Raw genomic sequence first — 11,825 nt, forward strand, 5'->3', positions numbered from 1 at the left:
ACTACATTTCAAAATGTTAATAATTTATTTTTCACTCCACTACATTTTCTTATACTTTGGAGATTGTGACTTATAATATAGTAAATATAGTATATAATAATATTATATAATAAATATAGAGGCCTATATAAAAAATAAGTGACCCAACTTTTACTTGCTGCAACATTAAAGTACATTTTAATGCAAAAAAAAAAATGTAATAATTATACTTATTTATTTTATTTTTACTTTAGTTTGTAACGGTCTTGAAGTGACCCTCGACCTCAGCTCCACCATGACATGAGATTCCTTCACGAACCAGCGCACGCGCGCGTCTCCATAAATAGACGTCCGGGCGCGAGCGACGTTGGGTGTCAACAAGCGTCCACAGCAACTTACAAACGTCCACCGGAATTTACCCGGAGTTTCAAGTTTAGGGGACTTTTAAAATGGACTATACCGGAGGACACCGACCTCCGGATAAGAGACAGCGGAGACGCTGCGTCATTTTAAGCGTCATCTTTGTCCTAGTTATTATGATTACACTCGCCGTTACGCTGACACTGACGCTACGTCACAATACAGACCAACTAAAACCAATTTTTATTGATAGGTGTAAGAAATTCAGCAGGTAAGTGTTTTCATTTTTTAAAGTTTATGTGCAGAATATTAAGTATAAAGTTAAGAGCAGAGTCTCAGCTTGGTGATATAAAAAGGAAACAATAAAAAATATATGTACTTAAGTTGTTTATTGGATACCTACAGCTAAACCTAATGCTGGAGCCCTGCAGTGAATCCCACCTCCATGAATGTTACAGGGGGGTGTTGATTCAGAGGGGTGTTGAATTGCTGCTGAATTATGTTGCGTTCAAGGCTATATTATTTTGTAAAGTCCATCTAAATAGCCTGTTTATCACTGAGAGAAAGCTAAATGACAGAGAAACACATCTCTGCAGAGGAAAATACACCTCAACGGCACCACAAACTACACCCTACAAAATGAGCATTAAGTTCAGGTGAACACCTCTGCACAACAGTTTCAAGAAAAACATTATAATCTTCATTGTAACCTTCAGTGTCCTACAGATAAAAATGTCTGAAAGTAAAAATTCAATGTTAAAGTTGAAGGTCTTTTTGTTACTCCAGGCAATGATTAACTCCCCTGTCTTGTTTCTGCACTGCCTGCAGATACTGCTCACTGGATAAAAAATGTCATGATTGATTTATTTCTGGATTATTCATTGTATTTAAGCTAATATTGACCACAAATATGAACTGGACATAGTGTGTAGGATGTAAGTTTTATTTATAATAATAACTTAATATATTACTTTAAAAAATAATAATAATAGTGACAAAGTGCTTCACAAAAAAGTCATAAAACCAACAGATTTAAAATCAGTGTCCACTTCATTAGCTACACCTGTACAGGCTTATGCCAGGACAGTTTTTCCACCATAATATCAAGCTATTGTTGACAATGTCATGTGTGTTTTAGCAGTGAGGTCAGGTGCTGTACTAAACTGCATTGCAGGGAGAGGTGTATCTACTATTCGGCCCCCCTCAAGTACGTAAACTGGACAAAAACATCAAAATAGCTTTTCGTTGTAGTGCAGTACAACACCGGCCTCAACTGTGACTGCAGCAATAAAGATATACATTTACACATTTCCTAGACTTCAGCAGTTTTTATCTGAACGAGGCTGAGCTCATTTTGCTGCATTATCTGTTGTGATAAATTCACATTTACTGATAATATGGACTGGACATACTGTGTCAAGTACTTCTAAACCCTGATACTGTGTTCTTATCTGAAACTGTTTCTTTACTTTTAAGGGAAGGGTGAATACTGTGTTTCCCCATGTCAAAAAAAAAAAACAAGTTAGTTGAGGAGAAGGTTGTACTTTTTGGGCTTCCATATTCCTGAGACTAAGCAGAACTGTCACTTACTTTTCAGAAACGACTGTGAAAAGATATGGGATGTATTTAAACAGGCCTACGTAGGGAAGGACCCTTGTGAAGTTCCCATGGAAGCCTATGATCCTCTCATTGCTGCCGCCCCCTTCAAACCTCACTGCAACAGAGTAAACATCATCATCTATCTCAACAAAGAATAATGTGTTTAATATTGTGATATGAACTGTTTTTTGTTTTGTTTGTCTTTTTGTGTGTGTGTGTGTTGGGGGCGGGGGGGTGGTTAGATGATGTTCTGGAGCAAAACAAAGAATCTGGTCCATAAATTCACCGAGAAGAGAGATTGTTTTCTGACCCTGGAGGACATGCTGTTGGGCTCTGTCCTGGATGGTCTGACCTGGTGTGGAAAGGAGGGCAGCAGTGGTAAGACTGAGTTTACTATTTGCCAAATACATGGCCAAATTACTTTACATCTAACAACAACAACAACAACAACAACGTCAAATATATTCTTCAACCATCCAGGCAAAAGATCTGACATTGCCCTTTTACATGCTTTTCTAACATGAAACCAATTTTTTGTAGTTATGCACCGAAAATACAAACGATTTTGGGCCATAAAAGGAAAGGAATGATTTTTTAAAATTTTGCTTTTCCGTTGTAATTTAACCTGCTTTGACCAGCCCTGCCCCCTTTTTTTGTTTAATCCAGGCGATGCATTCGTCAGGCAGCCACCATCACATACTCAAACTGTTTGTAGTGCATGTTGGTTGGTGTTGGTAGTTTGAACTACTTATTCAAAGTAGCTTTATTTAATCAAGCTTTGCTCTAAATCAACTTCTTCCAGTTTGAAGTAATTGGTAGATTGCAAAGCTTTCAAGTTTTCAAAGTAGCTTCCCCAACACTGACAGTGTGGTACGGCAACACCTTAGGTCCAAAAAACATCATAAATTCATATACTAGCAGCTACTGCCACTCAGTAAACACCAAACAAACAAGATCAGCCAGATTCTGTAACGGCACTTCTATCAGAGGGTGATAGATGATAGATAGAGAGTTATATAAGAATTCATTGTTGTCACTGTATGCTATATATGAAGCTAATAGCAGCAGCCAGTTATCTTAGATTAGCACTAAGAGTGGAAACAGCTAGCTTGGCTGGGCACAGTAACTTTCACAGTGACTCCAGGAAGTTGCTTCGTCCTTATTAATAGTCTGTCACAGTTTTGGCACAGATTAAACAAGGTGTGCATTTTCCAGTCTTTGAGCTAAATTTAACTAACTGTCTTTTTATAATCCCATTTCCCAAAATGTCAAACTGTTCCTTTAACTCCTTAAAACATCCGAGGTATCATCACTATTCTCCTCCAATAGATACTGTAATTGTATGTACACAATTATGGATAAAGGTTTTATGTTTTTAATACCTGTTTTCTGTTTCTTTGTGGGTCACGTGTCATGTGACATCCTGAAATGGAAATAAAGATCTGAATGTGTTTGTGTGTGTGTGTTGTTCTAGAAACATTCACAACCGGCTGCCCAGGTTGGAGCGAATGCGAAAACAACCCGGTTCGCTCATTTTGGAACCGAGCCTCAGCTGCTGTAAGTTACCGACAAGAATTCACCAATTTCATTGCAAAGAGGAAAAAAAAAAAAAGAAGCAAAGGATCAAGCTGTGGTTAAAATAGCACATATGTGGAACATGAGGTACAGCAAATCTCTCCTGTGTATGAGGGATTATGATGGAGAAAAAGAAAAAGGTCACTCTGCCTGGTTCTTCATCAATGAGGCTTTGTGTTGGTCTCCATGGAGCCACATTGTGTAGCTCTCTCCTGAGTGAGCAGCAGCAACCCACACAATGAGAGGAGCCCTCACAGATTCACTCCAGCTTCTGCTGGCATCTTTAGAAAAGCAGCTCAGCAGCTGATGTGAGGCAAATCTGACCTTACATCACGTTTTCACTACACACAGGTGTTTCCTCAAAAGTGCAGCAAGACAATATGTTAGAATATTACAGGAATCTTATAGATCCTTTATAAGAGTAAGGATAGTAGTAAAAAGGAGAGAGTTTTCGGTTAAATTGATTTGTTTAAGAATAGGCCCTGCTGCATCTGTAACCACACCTAACCACCCTGCAGCAAGACGTGAACTACAACCTTCAGCTGCAGAAAGGTCACTCCAACATTAATACTGGAAATACTGTCGGACTGAAACAGCTGATCTGCGTAGTAACCATAGACTGTAAACAAAGAAGGGTGACGTCACCCATAGGTTTCTAAAGAGCGGTTTTGAAGCTACAGAGCGAGCTGCTCTGCCATTGCCATCTTGGCAGTGCCTGACTACGCCCCTGACTCCCAGCTAATCAAACAAAGAGATGGGGCGTGTGTGAAGCCGAGACTTCGCTGACCCACCTGTCACTCAAAGTGCGACCAGGCTATAGAACTGAGTCTTAGTGATGTTTAGCATCCAACCTCACACTTCCTGATGAAAACATACAATATACCTCCCATTAATTAGAGCTTTCAACTATTAAGTTATTTTTCAAAATGAGATTATGTTTTTTTTTTTTTTTTGTCCGAAGTGCCTTTTAATTTAACACCCTCTTCATGTGTGTAGCTTGCAGATGTTGCCTGTGGTGATGTCACAGCAATGCTAAACGGATCCATCACCACACCGTTCAGTCCCACGAGGTAAGCAGCTCTGCACTTCCTGTGTTGAACAGTCAGTGAGAACAGTAAGGGAAGACATACGTCTTTTCTAATGTTCATGCAACACTTTGACAGGGACAGATGCAGTTAGGATGTCAGAAGATGTGGTCAAAGCAACATTATACAAGTCTGATCTCAATACTACTTCCTTCTTCGTTAGCAGACTTTCAGCTGGGAGATTTATTCTAGTCTTGATGGATGGAGGTGCCTGTCAGTTTCTTTGCCTTCTCTGTAAATCAATCAGTAAAGCTGTGCTCTTGCTATTCCTGCCACCTGCTGGACAAACTTTGGAACTATAGTCTCATGTAGTCTGCAGCTTATGATTAGTTTCATTATTAGTCAATCGGCAGAGTATTTTGTTGATTAAGCATTTAGTAGATATAATTCTGGGAAATGGTGCATATGCACATCACAGTTTCACAGAGGCAGCTTGTTTTGTCAGAGATACACTCTAAGATAAAGCAGCAAATCCTCTAGGGGATGTTTGAAAAATGCCACAAATTATAATATTTATGATATGATGATTTACGATAGTTAAGGGTTAAGATTAGGGTGTGTGAAAGCAGAGCGCTTGCAGAATCTTTTTAAATTTCATTTAATTTTACTGCATTGTATAAATACTGCAAACATAACATTTCATTTGAAATTTATTCTCAAACACTTAAGGTTTGTCCTAAAAAAAAATATATATATATATATATAATGCAAGTTGAAGTCTCTAAGTTGTGTTCTTTTATTCCTGCTGTCAGTGTTTTTGCGAGCATCGAAGTTAAGAGATTTAACGCCACCAAGATGAAACGCCTGAATGTTGTGCTGGTCACACAGACGAACGCTGTGTAAGATGAAGACTTTTGCAAAACAATTTTCCTCCATTTGTTCATTTTGAATGTAATAAATACATGAATGTTCTGCATCTTCTTCCACGGTGGTCATACACAACGTTTCACACACAAGACTGCTGACAAACTTACACTCACACTGGGAAAATTGATCCTAAAATCATGTTTTTCTGTATCATTTGTGCTTTTCTTCTCTTCAGCACAAACTGCACAAATGCATCTTTAAAGGACTTACGGAAAGAGCTGGATAAAGGGATTAAATACAACTGCACCGAAGTGACTGAGTAAGTACAGCATGTGTGCGCGAGACAAGGTGATCACATGTACGTTTCTTTTATCACACAGTTTGTTGACTTGGTTTCATTCTGCCTGTTTGTAGATTTCAGATCGAGGAGTGCAGCAACCACCCAGAGAAACCGTGTGGCTCCTGTTGGTGAAAACGTCAGATAACACACAACAACAACAACAACAACCAGCTGTAAAGAATATCTGCCTACAGTTTGTTTTTGGGAATCACTGAATGTGCTTTATTTATCTTTCTTGTAGATTTAATCCTTTTCAAACACGTGGGCCAGTTTGACTTAATGTGAAATGTGTCTTTTTATATAAATTTTAAGTGGGCATTTTTATACGATGTGACAAAGCATGTTCATATTTTGTGGTAAAAAGGTTCATGGTGTGATGGGGAAGCTTTGTATCAGTTCTATTAAGGGTTGTGGTTAAGTGTCATATACTGTAAGGGAGAGCACCACTGCTCCTATCTAATTATGTTCAACTGACAATCTCCTGCCTGGTGTAATCACAATTTACAATATTTTTTTAATTAAAAGTAGAAATATGAGGCTGTGAAATTGTCTTTGGATACTAAAGCATGATAATGAAAAAAAGATGAATAAGAACAATGTATTTGATGAGATGGTTTTTTTTGTATTTGAGTATGTGTGTATATAAAATCAATTCTTCTTGATTGATTGTTGTCAGATTAAGTATATAAAAAAGAGCAATGTTTTTTAATTTTTTTTTTTTATAATACTAAAATATTGCACTTACACCTTTTTTGCTAAACACTTTGAAACAAATATAAAACTGTTTTTGTCTCTGTTTCACTTTCCGACTATCAACGTGGCTTCAGTGGGAAACTTCTTGTTATGTCATCTGTCATAAAAAAAAAAAATCATAAAATACTGACAATGATGCAACTATAAAAACTCTCCTGGTTTAATGATTAACCTAAAATAAAATAAGGAATGTGATATGGTTTTATTGCTTGGGCTATATCTTCACAGCTTACTGGATTTGAAATGAAATAGTAAAGTTGAACTAAAGACCTTCATCTTTTAAGCTCCACACTGGCAGTTGTGCATGTTTCAGCCCATTCATTTCTGCTGGCCTTCATCTGTTTCCCAAAGCATGCAAGTGGCAGTTGCAATGTTTTTCTCCTGTCGTCTAGATGCCTAGAGTTCCAGTTCACTTTGATTTAATTCATGGTAGAAATATACAGTGGCGCTTCAGAAAGTAGTCAGATCCCTTCATTGTTGCACACTTTACTGTGTTTTTAGTTTTAGTGTTTTAGTGTGTCTCCACTCAGCAACCCTTAACGACAAAATGAGAACATGTTGTTAGGGACGCTATATGAAGTACGCAAATGAAGCCATTTGAAATTTGTGATCACAACACTGTAAGTACAGCACAGTAGTATCAAACGTCTTTTAATAAATAACTTTTATAATGTTTTGATAGCTGGCATCCTTTGAACATGGCCTTTGAACAGAGCTTTATTTATAAGGAGCAATGAGCCGCCGCCTCCAGCCCCACTGTGAGCGTGAGAGTTTTCAATAACACTTCTCAACTTGTTCAAACCTTTTGGATTTTTAAATATGGAAACAAAAATGATCGTGATCTGCGTTCTTGCTGCTCTTGCAGTGCTTGCCGTTATTATTGGAGTCCTACTGGGACTTTACCTGCCTCGGACGAAGCAGTTCAGAGCAAATTTCATGAATAGATGTGAGAAATTCATGGGGGAAGGAAAAAAGTAAGTGTTTGTACTTTGTAAAGTTTCAGTCCTTGACACTTGTGCTGCTCTTTCGTGAGCTTGACACCAATAACCTGTTGGTTTTAATGAGTGAGAGGGATGTCAGAACAAACTAAGGCAGATGCACATTTCACATCATAAACACTTGTTATTTATTTTTCAGGGACTACTGTCAAAATGTACTGAATGTCTTTGAAGGAGCCTACGTTGGGAGACACAAATGTGATGTTCCTATGGAAAACTATAACTCCTTAATGTCTACGGTCAAGTTCGATTATCCATGCAGCCAAGTAAACATCACAAATTCCTGTACAATACCCAATCAGAGCTAATTACCAGAGAATAATACATTTACCAATGTGATATGAACTGTTTCTGGGTTAGACGATGCTCTGGAGTGACACAAAGGATTTAGTCTCTCAGTACACCAAGAATAATCCAGGCTGTTTTAACCTGGAGAAAACTCTACTGGGATTTGTCCTGGATGGTCAGAGCTGGTGCGGAAAGGAAGGCAGCAAAGGTAAGATCTTTCAAATGCACAGTTTGCAATATAAAAACATCCGCTTAAGTACAACGGTGACAAATCTGCAGATGACAAACAGTATCTTATTCTGCCTGCTGAAGCTGGCAAGACGTTCATTAAACACACAGACCGAATCTACATATTAAACCTTTGTCCATCCTGAGGTGTCTGTTCTGTTTCATGTCAACAACTCATCGAAGCAAACTCCAACCAGCTCCATCGAAACACTAATTAACATTTGAATGTGCTTGTGTTTGTTGTTCTAGAAACATTCACAAAGTTGTGCCCAGAGTCCAATGGCTGTGAGAACAGCCCTTATCGCTCATTCTGGAGGAAAACCTCGGCTCAAGTAAGTGCCCAACAAGAAGTCCAAACATAATGTGTACATGTCTTTACCATCATGTCTTTATGTCTCTAGTTTGCAGCCCATGCCTGTGAGGAAGTCACTGCAATGTTAAATGGAGGCAGAAAAGAACCATTTGATCCCAACAGGTGAGCACTAAACTCCCGTTTCTCAACAGTTTTGTGGAACTTAATGAAAGACGTGAATTACCGCCTCGTGGTTGTCTGCCTCCTGCACTCAGACTAGTTTCAGATTACATCCCTGTTTATCCAGAATCACATAATTTAATTCATTACATTGTAGAAGCCAGAAACAGAAATCCTGAAGTCTGTGAGAGTCTAAGTCCCTGTTGAAAGGAATTTTTTCTTCTTCTTCTTCTTTTTGCTTGTAGTTGTTTTGCACTTGAGGTAGAGAATCTAAGAAGCTCTGTTGTGAGTCGCTTAAATGTAGTTCTGGTCGATGGAAAAGAGTAAGTTTAATGTTTTTTTCTTGTTGTTTCTCGTTGTTATTTATCATTATTATTAGTTTATTATTTTTTATTTTACTGGTCTGCTATTTCCCAATAATATCTTGAACCATTTTGAGACTGTTATTTCATTGACTTCAGTTGGTTGTGTTGAGTTTATTATCGACTTATATGAATTCCCATGAAAGAAATTGCTCCATTTAAACCGCTGTGAATATTCATTTATTTATTATTGGAAACTTTATCTAAATTTATGCTGAATTTGAAACACAGCTGTCCTCAGAATACATGTGTCATCATGGTAACATCTTAGCATTTAGAAATAACTGGAACTGATCTCACGCAGGACATTATGTGGAAATAAATTGGGAGTTCAGTGACCCATTACTTATGAATCTTTCTAAGAACTGTCATTTTTCTGTGCATTTTAGTCAGATGTTTGTAAAGAGCAGGAAGACACAGCAAAACAAACTGGAAAAAATCTAAACTAAAACTTTTTCCCTTGTATTTCTCCAACTTAGGTCAATGTGTAACTCTGAGAATTTACAGGCCTTATGGGTAGAACTGAATAAGAAAGGAATTAACCATAACTGCAAGCCAGCATCTACGTAAGTACAGCCGGGAAAAACAGCAGTGGTCATTTATTCTAACTCTTACAGTGACTTGTTTATGACCTTGTCAATGACATGGATGTAAGGGTGGATGATTTGGGCAAAAGACCATGTGTTTTTGACACCATGCACCAAATTCCCATATATACAGATTACATGAACTATACATTTATGTGATGCCAGAGTGCGAATTATACAGTGATATTCAGGGGGGTCAACTTTTTTTCCAGTACAGCGCAGACGCATGCCTCAGTGATTGAAGTCTTACAATCCTTACAGTACCATGCTTGTTTAACTTAAAGTCTACAGTCTGGAGATGATGATGATGATGATGAATCAAATCCATAACACCAGCCCATGAAGCATGTACTTCTTCAAGTCAGGGCTCACCAACAAAGTATTCAAGAGTAAAACTGCCAGCACATTAGACCCACACACGCAAACACCAACAGCAGACCATCATTTCCACTCAAATACAGACCCACACGATGCTGTAGCAGAACCAGAAACACCATCAACCTAACAAAGAGGTCTATTGGCTCAAAAGCCTAAATTAGAGTGAATCCTATTTTTTCCATTAATTCAGAAGTGGGAAACATATGAATTCTATGAAAAAGGTCCTGTAGAGTATGAATTAATTTTTTTCAATTAGACTATTTTCAAGGTAAAAAAAAACAGTTGACAAAGTTAGATTTTTGTGTGTCTATGTCTTTAAGGAGTAGCTAGGTTAATGTTTCAGGCCTTAGCCAGTAGCATAATGCAAACTATATCAAATCAGTCTTACCTTAAAGAATTGACCACAGAGGTTTGGGTTGACCCTCCTGGGCTTTCCTCCCCGTCACCCATGATGTTGACAAACGATGTCCACCTTTCACCCAGGACGTCACAGACAGAGTAGGGTCAAAGATTTCCAAAGGTGGTCCATTGATGTCCACAAAAAAGAAGAGAGGACAGACTCTTTGCAGGGTCACCAGATAAATCTGAGGGGGCATCAGATGATTAATCAGAGAGGAAAGTTCTGGTTCATAAATCTGTTTTCAGTTTTAAGACTTGGTCTTTAATCTTTGATGAGATATGTGATAATTTCAACATTTATAGTAATGAGACCATGTGAGAACTTTAGAGGGGGGAAAAAAATCACTATTTGGTAACTGTTAACAACTCAGACATCTGAAATGTTACAGAGATTAAACGCTGCTTTTTGTAAGATGTAAGAAGCCAAAAAAGTTGAAATGCACTTAATTTCTCTCCACCATTGCTAATATAATTACTTAGCCTTCACCACACATGGATTTTAATATTGTTCAATTACCAAACCAGATAAAACTCCTGAATTCCTGAGTGAAAACAAAGAGGGTGTTTCTTAAAAACCTAATACCAAAAAGGTACAAGACTAACTAAGCCACCACAGCCACACAAAATACTATTAATATAAATAATAAACTCATCTCAAAACTACAACACATAATCCCCACTGTCTCACTGCTCATGACTGAACACCAGTGTTAGCTAACATTACATATTGGTAATGAAATGACAAGCTAACATTGGAAATGAATGGGCGCTATCAGCTAGCTAACATTAGTTAGCTAAACTGTAACTTGCGGCAAAAGTTAGAAACAAGATAACGTCAGCGTTCATCTGTAAATACTTCACACAGTCTCATTCAGAAACTGTGTGGGTAAGACAGTAAAGTGTATTAACCCACTGGATAGTTTGTTACTGAAACTTACATTTACCATCGCTGTCGCACGGGGGCAGAGACGCAGCGCGAGCCACTGACGCGAGTAAGGAAAGTTAGGGAATGGTACGGCCCACTTTAGGGGTGGACACAAATCATATCACAAGATTATTCCAAGTAGGAATATTGTTATAGTTAAAATTACAGGGAAAAAAATACAAAGAAGTTGCAATCCCCCGGGACTGTTGTTTTTACCGCCTTGTTTTAAACCGGGGGGGGGGGAGCACCCCCCACGCACCCCAACCCCTCAACCCCTCAACCCCCTGTAATTCGTAGATTAACTTGTAATTTTGTCTGTCTTGTAGGGCTGACGTCAAGAAGTGCGAGTGGAACAAGACCAATCCTTGTGGAGTCTGTTTGTTTTAAGGGGCCTAGAGTCCAGTTTAACCTGTAACATCTTAAATTTCTTTATACACAGATTCAGTTCCTACATTCACCACAATACTGCTTTTATAAAAATTTAAAAAAAAATTAAAAAGGCCTGTTGTTCTGATCCAGGGTTTTTTTTTTTTTTTTTTTTAATTTTTGGGGTTTTTGGGGTTTTTTTCTGGTAAAATATCACGTGCTGTTAAAATATCAGAGCAGATATCAAATTACAATTTTACTGATGATTTCTCTTCTTCCTGGCTTGGAAATTAAAAAAAAAAAAAAAAAAAAATATATATATAT

General features: G+C 37.9%; 2 protein-coding genes across 2 annotated transcripts; both read left to right on the plus strand.

Moving 5' to 3' along the window:
• Window positions 1-325: 325 nt before the first annotated feature.
• LOC111673631 (ADP-ribosyl cyclase/cyclic ADP-ribose hydrolase 1-like) lies at window positions 326-6,693 on the plus strand. Its single transcript, XM_023431461.2, has 8 exons — window positions 326-610; window positions 1,937-2,063; window positions 2,181-2,316; window positions 3,413-3,495; window positions 4,510-4,583; window positions 5,351-5,437; window positions 5,641-5,724; window positions 5,820-6,693. The coding sequence occupies exons 1-8, from the start codon at window positions 429-431 to the stop codon at window positions 5,875-5,877; spliced, it is 831 nt and encodes a 276-aa protein (XP_023287229.1). The 5' UTR covers window positions 326-428; the 3' UTR covers window positions 5,878-6,693.
• A 536-nt stretch (window positions 6,694-7,229) lies between these two features.
• Window positions 7,230-11,767, plus strand: LOC111673629 (ADP-ribosyl cyclase/cyclic ADP-ribose hydrolase 1-like). The gene is made up of 8 exons (XM_023431460.2): window positions 7,230-7,472; window positions 7,636-7,762; window positions 7,857-7,992; window positions 8,262-8,344; window positions 8,414-8,487; window positions 8,730-8,807; window positions 9,326-9,412; window positions 11,462-11,767. Exons 1-8 carry the CDS (start codon window positions 7,318-7,320, stop codon window positions 11,520-11,522), a joined length of 801 nt encoding a protein of 266 aa, XP_023287228.2. The 5' UTR covers window positions 7,230-7,317; the 3' UTR covers window positions 11,523-11,767.
• Window positions 11,768-11,825: the final 58 nt, after the last annotated feature.

Source organism: Seriola lalandi, unplaced genomic scaffold (genome assembly GCF_002814215.2).
Source record: "Seriola lalandi dorsalis isolate HSWRI2012SDOR001 ecotype SW California unplaced genomic scaffold, Sedor1 jcf7180002054923, whole genome shotgun sequence".
Lineage (NCBI taxonomy): Eukaryota > Metazoa > Chordata > Actinopteri > Carangiformes > Carangidae > Seriola > Seriola lalandi.

Excerpts from the sequence above, each read along its gene's own strand:
- LOC111673631 (XM_023431461.2), top strand. The coding sequence starts at position 429 with ATGGACTATACCGGAGGACACCGACCTCCGGATAAGAGACAGCGGAGA. Across the intron at positions 2,064-2,180 it reads TCAAACCTCACTGCAACAGA|ATGATGTTCTGGAGCAAAAC; the intron begins GTAAACATCATC and ends GGGGGTGGTTAG. Across the intron at positions 2,317-3,412 it reads TGGAAAGGAGGGCAGCAGTG|AAACATTCACAACCGGCTGC; the intron begins GTAAGACTGAGT and ends GTGTTGTTCTAG.
- LOC111673629 (XM_023431460.2), top strand. The coding sequence starts at position 7,318 with ATGGAAACAAAAATGATCGTGATCTGCGTTCTTGCTGCTCTTGCAGTG. Across the intron at positions 7,473-7,635 it reads TTCATGGGGGAAGGAAAAAA|GGACTACTGTCAAAATGTAC; the intron begins GTAAGTGTTTGT and ends TTTATTTTTCAG. Across the intron at positions 8,345-8,413 it reads GGAGGAAAACCTCGGCTCAA|TTTGCAGCCCATGCCTGTGA; the intron begins GTAAGTGCCCAA and ends TTATGTCTCTAG.